The 21,533-nt window shown below is 40.5% G+C and overlaps 1 protein-coding gene across 17 annotated transcripts in view; it reads right to left on the bottom strand.

The window, feature by feature from the left end:
* Positions 1-413: 413 nt before the first annotated feature.
* The window catches only part of TMCC1 (transmembrane and coiled-coil domain family 1), a 251,308-nt gene continuing 230,188 nt past the window's right edge, over positions 414-21,533 (bottom strand). For 10 of the 17 annotated variants that reach the window (XM_014731398.3, XM_023619926.2, XM_070237203.1 and 7 more), the window contains 2 exons: positions 6,782-6,917; positions 414-4,404 (listed from right to left, as the gene is read on the bottom strand). In XM_014731398.3, the coding sequence (XP_014586884.1) occupies positions 4,090-4,404; positions 6,782-6,917 (451 nt within the window). In that variant the 3' untranslated portion in view covers positions 414-4,089. Of the gene's footprint in view, positions 4,405-6,368; positions 6,537-6,781; positions 6,918-21,533 lie in introns of those variants that run through there. The other 7 variants (XM_070237209.1, XM_070237210.1, XM_070237211.1 and 4 more) reach the window with 2 other exon arrangements.

The following is a 21,533-nucleotide window of genomic DNA, read 5'->3' as shown; positions in this document are numbered from 1 at the left end:
TATAGAACTTCAAATGTTAAATGTTTTACAAAGTATGTTTACACACCCATCATAACATTTATTTATTAACAAAGTCTTGTAAGAATGGACACAGATGATTATACCCATCTTGGGGTCATCACATGCTGAATTTGGGGGTACTCTCTAAAGAACTCCTCCAAAGGACTAAAAGGCAGTTTTACCACCCACTAGTCTAAAGGACTTGTGGTAAAGTGCCAGTCTGAAATGACAGCTACCCAGCTATCAGTTATGGTTTCAAGATACCCGCTAAGCACACAGTCTCTCTCTCTCTCACACACACACACAGTTTCTAACACACAAACTAGTGGAAAGTTTTCAGTCTGACAAACTTGTCACTGGAAACTGAATATGCAAAGATAAAGAGCAAAACAAACCTGAGTCCAACCACCTCGTTAATAGCTGAGGTCTTTATTTCAATTTGTATATACAGTAAAAGTGCTGCTGAGAATCTGCAGCAACCAGACAAAACATAATTCTCTCTCAACAGTTAGCAGCTTAAGATCTATCAACTACAGTGTTAACGTTCACACGTTCACAAGTGTCATTTCTGTACTTATCAATTCGTGCAAGTGAGTTTTTATTCTTACACACTTTGATGAAACACACTTACAGTCTAGTAGTCAATCCGACTGAGGGTGTCACCTAGCATACACAACACACAGACAGAAATGTCAACTCTTAGAGCCACACTCAAAATCCCCAGTTTCATTTGGGGATGGGAACCATAATTTTGCCTGTGTCAATTTGTTGATGATTAATATTTGGTTTTGTTTTGGATGCATATTTTCCAAAGCTGAAAGGCAGCTCCTCACTGGAACTCACTCGGAATTCAGCATTTCATGTGGCTGTACCTCAAAGGAATGTGAAATCAGAAACAAAACCAAATCAGTGAAGACCACATGAAAATATGCTCATTAATAGGACATTACCAGGGAGGAAGGCTTGATCCCAGTGTTTTTCTTGGTGTCAGATTTTTACCTCACTTGGCTGGAGGGGGTATAGGGGAAAAAGAAGACCCTAGTCAGTGAAGTGTAGAATTGAACCTGCTTTTTCTTCTTAAGGAGTCAGTGGAATAGAAAGCCTTCCTTGCAGGATGCACTGAGTATATACCAAGGAATTGAAAATGGAGCAGACAGAAGTGCCTTTCAATTATCATGAAAAAGGTAAAATGTTAGTCATTTTACAACCTAACCAGAGTCACCCAGGCTACCACCACTAGCCTCACGCATCAGCACTAACAAGTAATCCAGGAATGCTTCATTTCAAAGGGAATGCACTTAGTCTTAGAAGAGAAGAATCATTAAACTGAGGAGAAGTTTCCACCCACAGAACAATTGTTAAACCATTAGAGCGAGGTTATAGAAGAGCTCTGAATAGACAAAAGAATCTAAGAACAGCTCCAATGCAAAGATACTCAAAGGCAACAGGTATGGGCAGTAGGAAGTGGGGGAAGGCATGAAGATAGATGTGTGGTTACAAACAGCACTAAATGCGGACAACTGTTGGGCCTGGGGAATAATCAAGGGACAGGAGAGCTAGAAAGCCATTACTGTGTCTGACCTACCAGAAGGTTCTTCCTAAGACAGTTTGAGAGAGGAGGGTGGAAAGTTAGGGTGGGCCTGTTTGGCTGGGAGCTCAGGGGGCTTTCCAGAGGTGAAAACCTTCCTTTGATAGAAATTGTCCCAAGGCAAATGGGAACAATTTCAATCCATCTATCACAGTGAGTTCCAGTGCCCACAAAACTCAGTAGCCACTACAGTTTAGGTTCTAAAACCAAGGGTTCTAGCTTAGAAAAACTGGAGGATTGTGGCTACAGCGTATTTTCAACAACTTTGTGGGGCTTTCTTCTCTACTTTAAAGTTGAAAGTGAGGGGAAACTGTGCTAGTTTGACAAGGTCATGGTGTCCTTTGGCACTCCTGCCTAAAGTCAGTGTGATATTTTTAGGCAAAGTAACATTTTAAATACATAGGCTTGGGAACAATTTGTTTTTAGCTTGAACACGAATTGGTTCTGATTATTTTTTAAAAGAAAAGTCACCCCTGTGGTTCCTGCTCTGGGCACTAATTTTGAGAGGTCAACAGAGCTAACAGGTGTACTACAATCATCTGGGGATGGAGTGAAGGATTGGGGTACCTGAGTTAAAGTAGCAAAATGATTAGGAAACAAGATGCTGACTCTGAGAAGGCCAGCCTGCCAAAGCCACAGGAAGCTGGAGCTGTCATGCAAATCATCCTCTCCGACAGACAAGGCAATGCTAACCTAGTTCCAAAAGCATTGCCTTGTACAGGGGAAATAGGCAAGGCATGCTTTGCTACTCTTTCCAGGGCTTATTATGTGCCCCTTGCTCATCACTTGGTTGCACAGAACTGAGGCCAAGAGGGGATAGCATTTGTGATTTAACACTACGAATATTAAAAGATTAACTAAGTTTTCTAGATAAGCTCTAAAAGCCAAAGTTCTACCACGATGGTGGAACTGGTTATAGGATGGGGAAGGCTCAGTGCACTTTTCTAAACTGTCCATCCAAGTCCACTGAGCATAGTTATGTTAATAAGTCAGTCTAGATGAACAGAGAGTTGACAACATTTTACACCCCAAACTTGGGTCCTTCTAACCTGACATTTCTGCTCTTTAGGGAGAATCACCTTCAGCTGATTCTCTTGGGCAGATGGAATAAAGCTTTGAAATTAAGGATGCTGGGGTCAAAATGCAGACAGAAGATTCCACGTCACTTTGGTTTCAGTAATCAGTGGGTATTAAAAAATAAATTAAGGAAACACAAGGAATTATTTATGACTCTCATAATATAGTCTCAATATTTCCTAAAGACAATCCCAGCCCAAAGTCACCGGGTGAACATTTTCTTGGGGCAAAAAAAATCTCTATCCTATTATGCTGGTTTGTGGAAAGAGCCTCCCACTCTCCCTGCACATCTCTTTCCTCTCCAACCAAGCCGAGCTCATAAAGTAGCAGTGTGGGAATGGCAGGACACCAATAAGCAGCAGCAGCCAGAGGAGGAAATTCAAGCTGCACCTCAAAACAAGGGCGTCAGAGGGGAGCACTTATAACATGTCTTCCTTTACTCAAACTGTTTCAAGACAAGAGGGAGCAGCACACTTAAATATCCACACATTTCTTCATTTAAAAACATCACTTCTTTATTTCAAAGGAAAAATAAAAGACCCTCCCAACCCTTTCCAAAAAAACCCAATAATAATAATAACAATAATAAAAAATCCTATTAGAAACCATAAGGAAGCACTGAGAGTTTGAGTATTACATTCTTCAAGTATGCTGTTCAGATTTTTTGTTTTTTAAATTGGTGACTATACACGTATTTAAAAAAACCTTAAAAGTGCGGCCATGGGATTTTGCTTAAAATTAAATATTTAGAGGGCTACTTCGAAATACTGTAGTAGGACTGTGCAGTGATCCTTTGGGGCATGATGCTCTCACTTTTGTATCCTAGCAAAGGTTAAGGGACTAGGTTCGAAAGAGATCATACTTCCACAGTTAGCACGAGTGGCCAACTTGGGTTGAAAGCCGGGGAGATCCATGTGTTCTTCCACGGACAAGGAAAATCCACCCTAAATCCAAAAATTCAGACATGGAATGTGGTAGGATTTCACAGTAAAGTTAGTCTGGGAAGGGGCGAGGTGGTGAGCCCAGACAGGGCAGGGCGTTAGGTTTAACTGGTTTCCCTAATCAGGTTTTCGCATCTTTTTAGTGGGTTTTAGTGCAGTCCTTCAAGCCACAATTTAGAATGCCCTTCAGTGTGCTCCAGGTTGTTGGTTCATGTTAAAGGACTGTTTAAGATTTGCATCCCAAGGAAAATCATGCTACATAAAAATGATCCAAGATTTTTGCCCAAAAAACTTCTTGGATAAAATCTAAAAAATACTATTGCAATTGCGTCTCTTGAAGAAAAAAACATTATTCTAAATGTAAACAGATTCACTCAACTCTTTTGTTGTTGTAGAAAACTTCAGAGTAGGTAAGTTGCTGTCTAATTCTTCGCTGCATGCACTCGCCATAGGGTAGGGGAGCACTGCCTTCTTGTGCCAGCATCATCTAGGGGAGGAAAAGAACCGTTCCACATAGCTGAAGAGGGCATCCCAGTGCTTCCAGAGAAAGGCAATGAAAACCACAAGGAATAAAGTGCTGAACGTCCTGTTGCGTGTCTTCATTAGAGGAACCACACAGTTGGCTACCGTAGAGACAAAGACCAAAAGGACTGCCATGACTGCCAGAAGGATGTTGATGAGTTTTCCCAGAAGGTTCCGGGCAGTGGCATTCTCCAGCCCTTCCAGCTGTACCACCTGCTGCTGCTGCTGTTGCAGCTCCATCTTGGAGATTCGGGTCTGGCACGCCTCCAGGGCCTCCTGTGGGCCAGAACAGGGATTAGTTAAACCTTCTGCTCACAAGTACTCTGAGTAGATGACACGCCCCTTTGGCAAGCCAGATGCATCCTGAGCTACCCCGTCAATACTTTTAAATATGCTTTAAATATGCTAGAGCCTTGAATGTGAGAGGCCAAATATAAAACTCACTATTCAAGTAACTACTACTCACCTAAATTGCTCTCCACTGCTATCCTATGGGATAGCTCACAGGAAGCAGTGAACATAATCAGATTTGGTCTTGAACCTTTTAATGACAAGACCTCAGATACATGATTTTGTTTCTCTTTTTTCTATTTAAAAATTATTAATTTAAGTTGCACAGGACACACATACTTCATAAAAAATTTCAAATGGGACACATAGTCTCTCTTGATATTTTCCTCAATTCCAGTCCCTGCTGCTGAAGTAACACTGTCAGTTTCGTGTGTGTTCATCCTTTCACCTTTGTTTAAGTGTATACATATATGTGCCTAGGGAAATGTATGGAATTATTTTTTTATTTTCCATCTTAATATAAATAGTATCATACTATAGGAACTGATCCACAATTTGCTCTTTTCACTCAATAGTAGGTCTCGGTGATCTCTCCATGTCAATACGTAGAGATTCACCTCATTCTTTGTAACTGCTATGTAGCATTTTATCGTATGGATATATCACAGTTTATTCAGCCAGTTCCCTACCGGAGAGATTTAGGTCATTTCCAACTTTTCCACTATAATAATGGAGAGGTGAACATCCTTTGGTCATCCTTGTACATACTACCTCGTGTTTCTGAAGTCAAATAAATCAGTGGAAAGGGCTTCCTGCTCTGTCTTCTTAAAAAGAGTACACTCCCCTTTTTAGGTTGATCTCTGTAAAGAGGATACTATGCCCAAACACTAGACCAAACATTACAAGCCATCTGCTCCCCTGAAGGCTATGACCTTCACCCACGAGTTTACATAAAATTTATCATAACATTCAGAGGACACAACCTATTTCCTTAGCTATGGTCAGACACTCCCCAAAGTCCAGCAGTGGTGGGCCCTGGGTTTTTCTAGTTTTGGTTTCAATGGGTCCTGGCTTCCACGGATTTGAAGTGAAGGCCAGGCAACTTGAGACTGAAGCTAGCTAGGGAATGGACAGACAGTAGATCCTTCCCAGCCCAGAATGATCTTGGGGAAAAAATTAAACTAGAATTCTGAGGCCTAGAGAAGATGGCAGCTGGGCAAATGATTTAGACATTCCCTTGATTCCTTTAGGCTGCTGTAATACAAGTTTCCTGGGCCACTTTCTTTCTCTAAGACTAAGATGCTTTCATATGAAACCACCAACTGTTCTTTTAGAAATACCTCCCAACTGGGATGAGAAAAAGTTAAACATTCTGTTTTCCCATAGAATAAACTAGAGCCTTAAACATCACTGCCTCATGTTATTCTCGCAAACCGCCTGGCAATGCACCTGTAAAGGGTTTGGATTTGGCAGCTAGAAAAAAGCCTCCTTTGCCATAGAAGGAGAAGACAGGCAAGATGGCCACGAGACTTGTCAGAGCCGCTCTTAAAGCAGTAACCAACAGATGTAATGTGGTTTTCTATATACCGAGACTCTTGTGATCCTAAGAAACATTTCCCAAGAACCTAAGCAAGCACACCACCTCCAAATGGTACAGACTTTGGAGAAATGCATCTCATTTGCGGAGCAGGTATATTACAGTTGGTATAAGCTTCTCCTGATACTCTACCCTCCCCATCTTCTTTTTTCTAAACTTTTTTTTTTATTGTAGTAAAATACATATAACAAAATTTACCATTTTAATCATCTTAAAGTGTACAATTTAGTGGTATTTAGTAAATTCACAATGTTGTGCAATAATCACTAATATCAAATTCTAGAATATTTTCATCCTCCCCAAGAAGCACCCCTGGCCCCTTAGCCATCACTCCCCATTCCCCTTCCCATGGCCCCTGGCAACCACTGACCTACTTTCTGTCTCCACAGATTTAGCTATTCTGGACATTTCATACAATATGTGGCCTTTGGTTACTGGCTTCTTTCACTGAGCATAATATTTTCCAGATTCATCCATGTTACAGCATGTATGAGTACTTCATTCCTTTCCCTTTTTTTTTCTGAGGTAAAATACATATAAAATTTGCCATCTTAACCATTTTTAAGTGTACAGTTCAGTGGTATTACGTTCATAACGTGCAACCATCACCACCATCCCTCTCCACAGCTCTTTTCATTTTGTAAAACTGAAACTCTGCATTCATTAAACAATAATCCCCCCATTCCTCCCACTCCCCAGCCCCTGGCAACTCCCATTCTACTTTCTGTTAGTCTTCTGCTTTTACACCTGATCTTTCTTGCTAACCTGGATGTCCCGGGCCCGTTCATAGGACTGATATGCAATTTTCTCTTCCATGCTGGCCAACTCCTGCTTCAAGTTCAAGATTTCATTCTGATGGAGCTCTGTTAGGTCATTTAGTTGTTCTTCTAATCGTTCACATCTAAGAAGGGAGGACAAATGTAAATTTCAGGCATTCTGCATTTTTTCTGGTGTTATTCACAGCCAATCCCTAAAACCCATTCTGCAAAGGAAGAAAATAAAAGCAAAGAAATCCAGTGAGTGGCCTTGGGTAACAGGGCATGCTAGTGGTACAGCTCTTAGTCCCTGGAATCGACAGCTTGTCACAAGGCCATATCATAGCGGCAACAGGGTTCTTCCACATTCTTCTCAACATACAGTATTCGCAGCGATGCTAGCAGCCCTGGTTAGCTTTGAGCATACCCATAACAAACGAGGTAGTTCTTTCTCTGCTCTGAGAAGCATATGTGAGGCAAAAACTAGACTACAATTAAGCAGGTTTCTTGAGAAGATAAACAGCACACAAATGGAAAGTGACCTTCTAGCAGTCACCAGCAGCTTATTCTGACACTAGACAGGACACTCACCTGGATGTTCATGATTCAGAGGCCATCATTCCCATGGCCAAGCACAGTGTCTGGGATATCTCAGTCAACAAATATTTACTGAGAGCCTGCTGTGTGACAGGTATGTTCAAACTAGTGGGAATACTGTGGTAAGCAAGACAGAATGCCTGCCCTCAGGAGTGTACATGCTAAAGTGGGGGGTCTGGGGGCAGAAAAACCAAGCTGATTGCAGGGATGGATAAGTAACTCAAAGAAGATCAGTAGTGGTATGCAGCAGAGTGCCTGGCAGCTGGTTTAGGTGGTATGGTCAGGGAAGGCCACTTCCCTGTTGAACACTCTTCAACAATCAGAGTTGAAACTTGAATGATATGAACGAAGCCTTGTGAAGATTGGGAGGAAGAGTATCTTAAAGCAGAAGGAACAGCAAGTACAAAGTTCTCAAGATGGGAACTAGCTTGGCAGGTTTGAGGGACAGAAAGAGGGCCAATGGGGCTATAGCTGAATAAAAATAGGGAGAATGGAAGGAGATAAGGTTCTTTGGGAGCAGGGATCATTTTATTCATCTTTTCTCTCTAGCACGTAGGACTAGGCTAAGAAGGTTCATTCTACATAAAGATGGAACCTGGGCAGGGCAGCTAAAGACTAATAGGATTGTAACAGGTTTAAAGGACAAGATCAGAGATTCCATGTAGAAAAAGAACATGGGTAAAGGGCAGGAGGTATATATGTATAGGATAACTGGAATACAGGATCTACGTTAGAGAGAAAGGGAAACCTGGTCTTAACAGGTAGACAAGGGAGTGGGGATTCTGGAATAGACAGTACATGGGCCCAAAGCTGATTGCTGAGGCAGGAGGGTGACAAAATGAACAGTGTTTTAGGAAAATGGGTTTTCTGGTACTGGTGAATGCTGGGGCAGGTTGTGTGTGGAGCCCCAGGAACCAAAGAGCTAAGCAGGCAGGAGAAAGGTTGAAGACCACACATTAAAAAAGAATAGAAAGGGAAGAACAAACACATCTCTAACTTATGGGGATTAGAATGGAAGCCTCTGTCAGACAGAGGGCTCACCCCAACAGGAGAATATACTACTTCTGAGCACTACTCAGGCAAGCACACACCTAACACTAGCACATGAGTCTCAGAGGACTTTGTTTTTAAAAAAAAAAGAATGCCAGAACTAACTCAAACATTTAAAACTATCCTACCCTTTCCTCTTGTTTTTAACCACATCTGTAGTACATAAACTTTTTTTTTCCTGTTTTTTTCCTCCCCAAATCTCCCCAGTACACAGTTGTGTATTTTCAGTTGTGGGTCCTTCTAGTTGTGGCATGTGGGATGCCGCCTCAACACGGCCTGATGAGTGGTTTCATGTTCGCGCCCAGGATCCGAACCAGCAAAACCCTGGGCCACCAAAGTGGATTGTGCAAACTTAACCACTTGGCCATGGGGCCGGCCCCTGTAGTACGCAAACTTTTAAGGAATACATGGAAGTTCTCTGTTTTTGGTAATTTTTATGTTGTGGCATCACCAGCATTCTCCCTTCCAATAACTATATAATAAATAACTATACCATAAAGTCCATTCCTTCTCTAAGACACAAGATTTTTTTTTTAAGATTGGCACCTGAGCTAGCATCTGTTGCCAATCTTTTTCCTTTTTTCTTCTTCTTCTCCCCAAAGCCCCCCAGTATACAGTTGTATATTCCAGTTGTAGGTCCTTCTGGCTCTGCAATGTGGGACGCTGCCTCAGCATGGCCTGATGAGTAGTGCTAGGTTCACACCCAGAATCTGAACCTGTGAAACCCTGGGCTGCTGAAGCGGAGTGTGTGAACTTAACCACTTGGCCAAGGGGCTGGCCCCAAGAATTTCTTTCTTTCTTTCTTTCTTTCTTTCTTGAGGAAGATTAGCCCTGAGCTAACACCTGTGCCCATCTTCCTCTACTTTATATGTGGGACGCCTACCACAGCATGGCTTGCCAAGCACTGCCATGTCCGTATCCGGGATCCGAACCGGCGAACCCCAGGGTGCCAAAGCAGAACATGTGCACTTAACCACTGAGCCACCGGGCTGGCCCCAAGAATTTCTTTTTAAGAAGGCATAGTCTGATCCTTTTTACTATGTTACTGAATCCTCTTTAGTTCTCCTTTATCCTTACTATGAATCTCTGTACTGTTTTCTTTCACACTGAAACTCTGTTACTAAAGTGACTAAACAGATCGATCAGAAAGCCTTTCCACCTTTTGTCTGTAACTGGGGCTGATATTCTCTGTGACTCTGTTTTTCCCTTTATCTGCTGCCCAAGGTATGTGCTTGGAAACATGTGCACTACCTCTGGAATTGATTTTCCACCAAATTTTAAGTTTACCAAATGCCATAAGATTATGTTAATATACTGTTTCATGAATGTCCTATTTAAGCCAACTGTTTTGCGGTGTTTTTAGTGTTTGACGATTTTATCATCCTCTCTCCTCACCAGAGAGGGGCTAGAGACTTTTTAAAAGGGGTGTTCCAATGTGTTAGTCCCTTGGAATTTAAGGGAAGGGGTAGGCCTGGTATCAAAGATCTCTCCTAAGCTAAGGATTGATGATGGGTGGCAGGGAGGGGAACACAGTGGTAGTGGCAACCAGCCTGTATGCTGATGAAAGTAGACCCGTATGACATCTTGGCATGTGTTCCATAGGCTACCATCTAATCTCTTGGCCCATAAATCATATAGTCTCTCAGGAATATTGGGGAATCTTATTTGATATTAAATATGGCTCACACATATCATTAGAATAGATTAAAAAAAAGTAATAGCAGTAGCAGTTCCTATTTATTCAGTATCTACTATGCAAATTCATTTTCACAACCCCAAGAAGGTAGTAGGTAATATCTTTACTTTACAGATGAGGAAACTGAAGCTCAGAGAAGCAAAGTGACTTGCCCGAGGACACACAGAAATTAAGTAGGGGAGCAAGAATTTTAATCTAGGTTTGTTTGACTTTAAAATACAAGTTCTTAACCTTTACACTGTGAAGCCACTTTGAAACTACTTAAGGAGCCCAGATAAGCTAAAACCTTTTATAAGAAAGAAATCTGAGTCATGTCTATAGCTAATCCAAATCACATAGCTACAAAGGAGGCTGGACAGTACTATAATGACATGATGGTTTGGAGCTTGATGTCAAGGTGGAATCAGTGGGAGGAGGAGTGGAATAAAAAGATTATGGACCTAGAATAAAGAAGAAGAAGAAAACAAGTGTTGATGAGAACGTGGAGAAATTTGAACCCTGGTACACTGCTGGCAGTGCTGTAACATAGTGCAATTGTTTTGGAAAACAGGCAATTGTTCAAAAAGCTAAACAAAGAGTTACCATATGACCCAAAAATTCCATTCCAGATATACACCAAAGAGAAATGAAAACTTATTTCCACACAAAAACTTGCAAATGAATGTTCATGGCAGCATTATTCATAATAGCCAAAAAGTGAAAATAATTCAATGTCCATCAACTGATGCATTGATAAATAAAATGTGGTATATTCATAAAATAGAGTATTATTTTGAAAGAAAAAGAAATCATGTAATGACACATGCTACAATATGGATAAGCCTTGAAAATATTATGGTACGTTGAAAGATGACAGCCGGAAAGGACCACAAACTGTATGATTCCACATATATGAGATGTTCAAAACAGGCAAATGTATAGGGACAGAAAGATTAATGGTTGCCAGGGACTGGGGCAGGGTTGGGAAGATTAGAAGGTGATGAAAATGTCCTAAAATTGATTATGGTGATGGTTGCAAAAATCTGTGAATATACTCAAACCCATCGATTTGTATACTTTAAATGGGTGAATTGTATTGTATATGAATTACATCTCAATAAAGCTGTTAAAAAAGATTATAGATGTTTGCAATTTACATTGAAATGCATAAAAAAATAAGACAGATGAGGGGATAGATAAATGGAAATATATGTGATAAAACAATATAATAAATGTAGAATCTAAGAGGTGGGTGTATGGGTGTTCACTGTACCATTTTTTTCAAGTTTATAGTGTGTTTGAAAGTTTTATAATGAACATTGGGAAAAAATGATTATAGGTGCTATAGCGAGGAACACCTGGGTTCAAGTCCTGGTTCTGCCTCTCATAAGCTGTATGGTCTTAGGTTAGCTCACTTTCCTGAGCAAGTTCCTTCATCTATAAAATAAGGGTAATAATTTCTATCTTTTATATTCATTTGAACACACAGGAGGTGTGAAAAAATGTCTGTTTTTCTCCTTTTCATCTTCATAGCCTACCAAGGAAAATACTGGCCTTGCTGAAAATGCTTCCACTTCGTGAAAAAGAAGGCAACACATGAATACATTCTTCCTGAATTAATGGGCAGTTTGAAACTTTTTTTTTTTAAAGCTTTTATTTTTTTCCTTTTTCTCCCCAAAGCCCCCTGGTACATAGTTGTATATTCTTCGTTGTGGGTCCTTCTAGTTGCGGCATGTGGGACACTGCCTCAGTGTGGTTTGATGAGCAGTGCCATGTCCACGCCCAGGATTCGAACCAATCAAACACTGGGCTGCCTGCAGCAGAGCATGCGAACTTCACCACTCGGCCATGGAGCCAGCCCCAGTTTGAAACTTTTTAACCAACCAAATATTTCCTACGGTGACTGATTCACCGCCTTAGTCTCATTTGAGGCGCATCACCAGTCCACATCGTTGTGCCAACCATAAAATAAATGCAAATATCCCACACCCTATTTTACATGTCTCTAAGATTACCGTTATTTCATGTAACCCCCTACTCCTTTACAGTTGTTAGAAGCAGTATGTTGTGAAAAGAAATATACTACAAACATTTAAAGTATTGTTTGAAAGATAAAAATAGGTTCCCTGAGGGCTGGCCCCGTGGCCGAGTGGTTAAGTTCGCGCGCTCCGCTGCAGGCGGCCCAGTGTTTCGTTGGTTCGAATCCTGGGCGCGGACATGGCACTGCTCGTCAGACCACGCTGAGGCGGCGTCCCACATGCCACAACTAGAAGAACCCACAACGAAGAATACACAACTATGTACCGGGGGGCTTTGGGGAGAAAAAGGAAAAAATAAAATAAAATCTTAAAAAAAAAAAAAAAAAAATAGGTTCCCTGAGTAGAAAGAATCTTAAATTCTAGGGGATACAAAGATCTTAGAGGTCTAGGTCTAGCTAAACCTCTTTCAATGGAGGAATTCTTTTTACAACATCCCTGACAAGCAATCTCTCCTTCAATATGTCTAGTGCCAGGGTCTTTTTTTTTAAGGCAGTTTTTTTCACTGCTTCAAAGACAGATATCTATCTAAATCTGAACTAAAACCTAGCTACTCATAATCTCACCCCATAGTCCTTTGGCGCCACAAAGAACAAGCTCCTCCCTCATCTCCATTACCTCTGATACCTGCATTCAGCAATAGGAAGAACAGCCATCCCTTGCTTAACGACGAGGATACCTTCTGAAAAATGTGTTATTAGGTGATTTCATCATTGTGCGATCAGAGTACATTTACACAAACCTAGATGGTATAGTGTACTACACCAGGATGTACAGTACTAATCCTACGGGACCACTGTTGTATATGTGGTCATTGTTGACCAAAATGTGATTATAGGGTGCATGACTGTAGTTCCCTAGGTATTTCTATAGATCTAATCCCTGGTAAAGTCTTGACTATACCTGCATCTGTCAATATCATTTTGAACTCAGTCTGCTGACTGGTTTCTTTCAGCTCTCTTGCCTCACGCTATTGTAAAGATAAGCCTGCCCTCTATTCCACTGTCTTCATTCTGGGTGATAAGGAGAAAAGGGCCAGGCCAAGTCAGAGCTCACAGGCTGCTGCTAGAGAATATCCTAGCCCCCAAGCCTGGGAACCGTCTTTGCTAGGGTGACACACATTTTGTTGTATATTATAAAAGGTCGGGTGAGAAGAAGAGGTCAGAGTCACGAGAGCCTTCCTGCCCCTGTGAATCGTCTCTGCAGTAGAAAGTACCTGCTGGGAGACAAAGGCATAAGTCAGCCTATTTTGTCATTTTTGCCTAGGCTACAGGAGTTGCATATATATACATCTAACTGAAAACCAAAATTGCACTCGCATTTGTCTTTTATTTATCCTAACGTTTCTGTGAGCATCCATTAATTGAAGGGGACAGAAATAAAGTGAAGAGAAACTTGTCAGATAGCAAGTGAGAGGCAGATTAGGGTACAAAATACGCTTTTCCCCCCAAAGTTTTAACACCCTTTAATATTCCTTTGAAATGCAAACCTTGAATCTCATATTCTCTTCCAGAATTTTAGATCCAAATTGATGCAGACACTAAGATTTTTTAATAAATATAGTTTTAAGTCCCTACTTAATTAGATTTACCAACAGGCTTTATTGATTTCTCTTACCCATTGTTTGAGTTAATTTTTTTCTTCTTGAAGTATATCCTTTCATATTTCTCTCAGCTAAGGTTTTTATATGTGGTAAATTTTTGCTACATATGTCTGAAAGTGTCTTAATTTCACCCTCCTTCTCCAATAATAAATTAGGTGGACATAGCATTCCAAGGTCATAGTGTTTTCCCCCCCGAGCACTTTGAAGGTATCATTCTGTTGTCATGTGGCAGTATAATCTCTCATTTGTTTCATCTGTTTCACATTGGGTTTCTTTCATCAACTGGATTTCCTTGCGCTGTTTGCAACTTTTGTTTGAGAGTATTTTATGGAGTTCCTGCATGTATCTCTTTTAGGTTCCTTTTTGTGCTGTTTCATGGGTTAGGGTTGTGACAAAATCTGTTTTGGATACTTACAGTCGTGAACAGCTAAGATGATAGATTAATAAGATCTTAGGCTGCCCCTCAGATTTTTACCTGTTTGTAGAGGGAGAGAGACTCTAATTATGTAACACTATGCATAAATAGGTAAGACTATCTATGAATCATATAGTACTTAAAAAAGTCCTCAGTACTTGTTCCCAAACTCTTGATTTTATAAGCCAAGGTTTATCATATAATGGTCACTAACATGTCAAAGGTTCTGGAAGCCATTTTCAGACCAAATTTGCTTCAACTCCTATTATATCTGAAGGCTCTATCTTCACTGCTTCTGCTATGCACCTTCTTTGCACTTATAAATGTTTTTACGCACTTTTTATGCACTATGTATCAGCTGATATATCTGCTCAGTCTAGGTTTTGAATTAAAATCCTAGCTCTGCAACTTATTGGGGTGAGTGACTGTGTTTATCTGTAAAGAAGAAATCTATCTACTCCAAAGGGCAACTGTGAAGATTAAATAGGAGACAGATGTCAAATGCCTGGCACAAAAAAGGTGCTCAGTGGGAGAGATATATCACAAGTACACATTCGGTTTCATTTTTCTCTTTTGGGATTCTCCTTGTTCCCTCCAACAAGCCCTAGTGAGGGAGTTCAACAGGACCGCTTGTTGATTGTCACGTGGTCTCAAATGCTATGTGGTTCCACTGTTTACGGGTTCCTACTTTTGATTTTTTTTCTCTAATCCTCCATTTCTTTATCTATCTCCACAACCCCAATTTTATATATTCTGGAATTTTCACTGTTTTCTATGACAACACACAAATGGGTTTACTGGGCATAAATGGGTTTACTCCACTTTGGGCATAAGCTCCTTACTTCTTATTTCTTCATCAAGAGCACCAGCACAAGCAAACAAATGGGTTCCTGCCATTTCCCCGGCTCAAGTTTGCCAGATTATTCAACTAGTTCCATTCACTGGCCTGTTCCACGTTTCCTTTAAATTGATAAAATTGTCCTACCCCCCTTCCTTTCATGGCATGTGTTTTGTATGTGTGTTAGAAAGTATCTCAAGTAAATTTTATCTTATCTTTATAAATCTCCAGAAAGAGGTGAGTAGAAACTGCTAATCGTTACCATGCCCTTGTAGAAAATAAAGTCTTTCAGGGGTCAGCCCGGTGGCCGAGTGGTTAAGTTCGCGCGCTCTGCTTCAGTGGCCCAGGGTTTGGCTGGTTTGGATCCTGGGCGTGGACATGGCACCGCTCATCAGGCCATGTTGAGGCGGCGTCCCACATGGCACGACTAGAAGGACCCACAACTACAATATACAACTATGTACTTGGGGGTTTCAGGGAGAAGAAGGAAAAAAAAAAGATTGGCAACAGATGTTAGCTCAGGTGCCAATCTTTAAAAAAAAATAAAATAAAATAAAGTCTTTCAGAGATTGAACAATTTACTCACGATTACATGGGAAATTAGCAGTAAGTTCTCCTCAAGCTGAGTCTTCCCAAAATAGAAAATATAATTATTGTTCCTAGAGAGAGTACTGTACTAGCAAGTAGTTAAATAGCAAAGTAGCATCTGGGTAAGTAGAATGGACTTCATTTTCCCAGAGATGAAATGGACAAACTTGTTAGGAGACTTGCCAAGGTGACACAAAAACGCAGAACTGAGGAGTGAAGGCGGTCCACAATGGGTCCAGTTGAAACAGCCCCATTAATTCATCGACTACTAACTACCAGCATGTGTTTCCCTCTTCAAGTCATAAGAATTACCTGGAGAATGATGACTTTCTGAAAGAACAGAAAAGTTGCAGCTGCTATTGTGTAGCTGAAATCCTATTACAGTCACACAAACAATTGCGTTTCGGTTACCATAGTAAGTACCTCCAATCTGCAGGAAACATCAGGGAGGAAACTAAGAAAGCCATAAACTTTGAGACTTTTGAAAAATATGATGAAGAAAGAGGTTGGCAAGATGCCCTTGGTGTCTCGGAATGCAGGTCTTCTGGGTTGCCTCAGTACCTTGAAAGAACTTTATTGGCCTGTCGTTATTAAAACACTTTCTCTAATTTGTTCAACAAGGTCATGGAAGTTTGCTCCTCAGCTCTTTTCACAGCCTACAGTTTGAAAGCACAAACCTGATCACCCTTAGCAAATTCCAGTCAAACTTTTTTTTTTCAGTGCCATCAGCCTCTGTGTGGCTTACATAACTCACGTGTGAAATTATGGTCTGAAAACAGGCTAACACAAAGAGCCCAGTAAAAATGATATGGTGTTACTTTGGGTGGAGGAGTGCATGTGGGGGCGGAATTTAGAGTTCAATCTAATCTACTTAACCATTGTAAGTATCAAAACATTACAACACTGGCACCAATAATAACAAGAACAACAACAATTTACCCACACCCCCAAGCCTTTCTATGTGTAGCATCCGCCTCTGAGGAACTCAGATTCATGAAGACATTTCTACATTAATCCTCACCTCCTTCCTCCCTGGGAGGCACTTCAATTTAAAATTAAGAAATGGGGGGCCCGACTCTGTGGCTGAGTGGTTAAGTTCACATGCTCTGCTTTGGCAGCCCAGAGTTCGCTGGTTTGGATCCTGGGCACAGATATACGCACAGCTCATCAAGCCATGCTGTGGCGGCATCCCACATAGAACAACTAGGATATAACAACTATGTACTGGGGCTTTGGGGAGGAGGAAAAAAAAAAAGAAATAGGAGGCCGAGAAAGATGCAGTAACTTTCCCCTATTAGTGAAGAGCAGTGAGGATCTGAACCACTTGGTTCATGCCTCTTGTTGTTATATTTGTTTTATTGTTGTCTTTTTAAAAATTTTCTTTTTCTGTACTATTAACCTAATGCAATATCTGAACAACAACAAAAGGAAGAAAGTGCCTATACTCCATCTCCCACTGACTTCCCACTATTCCCATTATTAATATTATAATCTCTTTTGTTTACTTTACTTGCTAGTGTTTATTTCCTGTCTAAATCTTAAAATGGAGAAGCCAAATACCTAGGGAATTCATAAAAAGAGCACCTGAGTCCTCTCATTCAATATTAACACCAAACCAAAGAGTAGAGGGGAAAAAGGGAAGGGAAATTGTGTATAGCCTTTCATATGTGATTTTTTAAAACCAAGGACTCCCTGCAAAGTATTTTAACCCCTTCAAATGACACCAATGAAAGCTCTCTGGACATGAAAGTAGGGGTTCTTGATCCTACTAGTATATGATTTTGACTGGCACATGCTTTTCATGAGATTCCATCTGGGAACACAAAAGTAGCATGAGATTAATAATCTCATTTTGAGACTTTTTACTCAAAGATCCTTCCTAAACCATTACAACTCAAAGAGAACACAGAGACCTAAATATGGTTTAACTATCAGCAAACAGAAAGCCTTAACATTATAAGATCCTTTTTAAAAAAGTAGGTTATGTCCTATTTGGGCAGTCGAAATTCCTCCCCTCAAGAAACAAAACCTGCTCTATCTACAAAGTATTAAAACACATCTAAATTTTGTTGTAGGTGAACAATTCATAAATGAATACTGATCTTGGAAAAGTGTTTCATGCACTGAATTAGTCACCACAGTAGTCACCTTCCTAGATCAAACATAAGCCAGGGCTCTTTTGGGTCAGATTCCTGATGAATGAGAAACAGGGTGAGTGCACAGGCTGGGAATGCTTTACCACTCTTTGGGTGTGCCTCAAAAGTTTGAAGCCATCTCTGAGAGCCAGTGGTGCTTCTCTAGTTGGGCAATAGGTCACCAGGACAGGATGGCTGAAGATCTTGTAGAGCAGGTACTGAGAGAAACAGGAAGAACTAGGTACCAGGGCTGACACAGGCAACTACGGGAGCAGACTACTATTTCCTAAATGCATATCAGGGACCTGAGGTAGCTTCTGTCAGTGTTTGACCAGAATGGAGACATATAAATGGGGTAGGGGACATAACATGTGGTGGGAACTTGAATGTATTCCTCGTTGAATTGGGGAAAGTGGATTTTCCCTCCTTACCTTTTGTTACCTCATTTATGTTGAAGCCCGAAAAGAGGCTAGGAAACATAGAACTAGACCTCAGTTGAAAAGGAAAAAGCAGAATTAGCCCCCAGTTGACAATCAGTCCCCAAAACTTTTAAGGTAGGCAGCGCACTGTCTTAAAGACATGAAACAGCAGATGCCTAAAAGCATATAGGGAATAAATAAAAGCTAAAGGGGCTTTCTGGGCAATTTGGAGACTTGGTAATGACAGCTTTCTAACATCCTGGCACACTCCAGACCATACTAGATGCTTCCACATACAGTATCTCATTTAATAATGTCAACAGCTCTGTACAATAGATATCATTACCTTGTTTTTAGAGAGGAAACTGAGGCTCAGATGGGTTACATAAGGTCACACAGCTAATCAATGTCAGAACTGGCAAGTAAACTCAGGCTTATCCAACCTCAATTAATTAATGAAATAATTAATTTTCTTTCTCTTTCTCCCTTCCTTCCTCTCTCCTTCCCTCCCATTCTTCCTCCATTACCTTTTCAGCAGCTAAACTGGGAAGAGCTTATCTGTTAATCTCTTTTATTGAAGATCTTACCTTTCATAAGAGCATCTCCTAATTGGGCTTTTTTCTCTTATAAATGAAGAGTTAATTTGATCCAATATTCTCAGTTTCTATTTCAAACTTCAAATAGTTTCTATTGTCCAAACCTATTTTACATACCCTCCGGAGACTCTCAGATCAATTTACAGTTGACAAACAGGTTTAACACTCGGAATAAAAGGGCTCAAATAGCTCTATTTGACCCTATCTCTGTTTTATGTCCAATGATAGTAAAGTAAAACTATATTTAAGCAGTAGTTTATTTAGTTAGAAGTCCAATGTCCTGTGCCTAATTGGGTTAGCCCAGTTACTGTCTGTTCTACTGCTTGTGATAACTGCTCATGGTGACTACCTCCTTCTGTATTTTTGCTCCTATGACTCAGTGCTATTTAAAATATCCCTGGGCTTAATACAAACAGTCTCAGAAGCCGGCTTCCAAAGGACAGTAATCCCCTTAAAATAGAAGCTTTTAAAATGACATTACTGCTCATCAACACCAGGAGAGTTTTTAGCCTGCCCTACATGACACTGCTCTATACAGGCAGTAGCTGAGTTGGATTCCAGGCCAGATCCCCTAAGGGAAAAAAACTACAAAAGAAACCTGTAAAACCGCGGATGAACTGTTTTCCTAGGTCGTTCCTATTTTCAATGCATTTTGCTACAGCTGAACTTTTTTCTATGGTAGCACATTAATACCACAGACACACTATGAGAACGGTTTTTAAAATTTTAAAAATTTTTTTGAGGAAGATTAGCCCTGAGCTAACATCTGTTGCCAATCCTCCTCTTTTCACTGAGGAAGACTGGCCCTGAGCTAACATCCATGCCCATCTTCCTCTACTTTATATGTGGGACGCCTACCACGGCATGGCATGCCAAATGGTGCTATGTCCGTACCAGGGATCCAAACCAGTGAACTCTGGGCCGCCGATTGGAAGGTGCCAACTTAACCGCTGTGCCACCAGGCTGGCCCCTATGAGAATAGTTTTTAGTAGCAAATTAAATACATGTTAAATCCTTTTACTGTGTGACCTGGCAAAAGTCACTTTATTTTTCTAGGCCTCAGTATGTCATCTGTAGAATGAGATTATCTAAGGGTCCCTTCTATCTCTAAAGTACTAAGTGAACCCAGGTGCCATTAACAAATTTGCAGTAATACCTTAATGAGAAGAAGAGACAGGGGACAGGAAGACTCTGAAGTCAGCACAGATCTCATCACTAAAAAAAAAGTTCTAAACCTTGCCTCCTACCCTCCCAAAATACATCATCTCACTCATATCTGAGAGCCCAATGCAAAGCTCAAAGACGAAACACTTTATAGTCAAAGGTTGAGGTGAAGTTCAGATGCAAACTCTGCTACAATGAATTCCTAGGCTAAGTGCACATGGCTGCTCAAGAAATACTATTCAGTCATGGCACAATTATGTGGATGAAGAGAGAAACACTGTATTCCATAGGCTTCTGAACGTTTCTGATTATTCCAGAGTAAACAGATGGTCTCGGGCAAAAATCTTGACCTGGTGCCACCACTGGGGTAGAGAGCAATGGGAAGCACATTAAGTGAGTGACATTATTGAGAAGGGACTCTGAAAAGGGGGAAATGAGGATGGGGTGGAGGTTTCCTTAAGTATGTTTCCCCTATTACCTACCTACACTGTTGTACTAACTTGAGAAAACTTTCCAGAGCTTGTGCATTCACAGGATTTTATAAAAAATACGTTAAAAATAGTAACTCAATTTTTAGTGAAATGAACATTTTGACCTGGAAAAGGCCCAATACCCATTGTCAATACAGTCAATGATTCTTAGAGCTAGACTATAGACAAGTCTTTCAATCACAGAGATTTCAGGGTTGAGCTTGGGAAAAAACCTGTCCTGTTTTTTCAGTCCAGTGAAAAGAACACTGGCTTTGGAGTCAGATAAAACTGGATTTGACTCCTGGCTTTACCATGTACTGAGTGACCTTTGGCAAATTTTAAATCCCCAGTAGGCCTCAATTTCCTCATCTGTAAAATGGGGATAATACAATCTTCCTTGCAGGGCTATTGTGAGGATTAGCAAATATATGTAAAGCCTCTAGCATTATGGACATCATAGGAGTTCAGTAAATGCTGTCAGTGGTAGTATCTTTCTCCTCATTATTTGAACAACAAGCAGCAACACTGTGCAAGCCCTCCCTCCTGTCAACTCAGATATTAGTAAAATAAGCTAAAGCATCGAAAATAAGCAGAATTGTATCTAGATCAGCCATCTAGGCATTAACTGGTTCTTGGTAACAGAAGAATCCTTGAAATCCATCCCTAGCCTACTTCCTTCCTAGACAAAAAGCCAATCCTACAACAGAGTAGAAATAGAAATTAGTAAACAGAGGCTACTGCAGGCAGCTAACTAACAGTGTGGAGGAGATATGGAGGAGAGAAAAACACACTATAAAAAGCAGACAAAAGAAGTTTAAAAAGCAAGGTGTCTAGGACCATTTACCATAGAGGCAAATAACCTTATGCCCTCACTGACCTAAGAGTATCACTTTAAGTTAGAACCACTGTTTTAAGCTATTTCCAATCAAATTAGGTTCAATGCACATACTACTCTGTTAAAAGAAGGTAGAGAAATTCTCCAAAAATGCTCAAAATGTGAAAAGTTTTGGTGCTTAAAAGAATAAGCTTCAATCTGTGGGAAAAATTTCACTTATGTGAAACTTTCCTAAGACCAACAAAATTAGATAAATATATTTACTGTGTAAAGACATATGTAACAGGGGAGAAATCTCTAACTGCTCTACACATGGAAATACTGGTGCAACAAAACAGTTG

This window comes from Equus caballus, chromosome 16 (assembly GCF_041296265.1).
Source record: "Equus caballus isolate H_3958 breed thoroughbred chromosome 16, TB-T2T, whole genome shotgun sequence".
Taxonomy (NCBI): domain Eukaryota; kingdom Metazoa; phylum Chordata; class Mammalia; order Perissodactyla; family Equidae; genus Equus; species Equus caballus.
The sequence above is the reverse complement of the archived record's forward strand: the minus strand, read 5'-3'. Positions and strand labels throughout refer to the sequence as shown.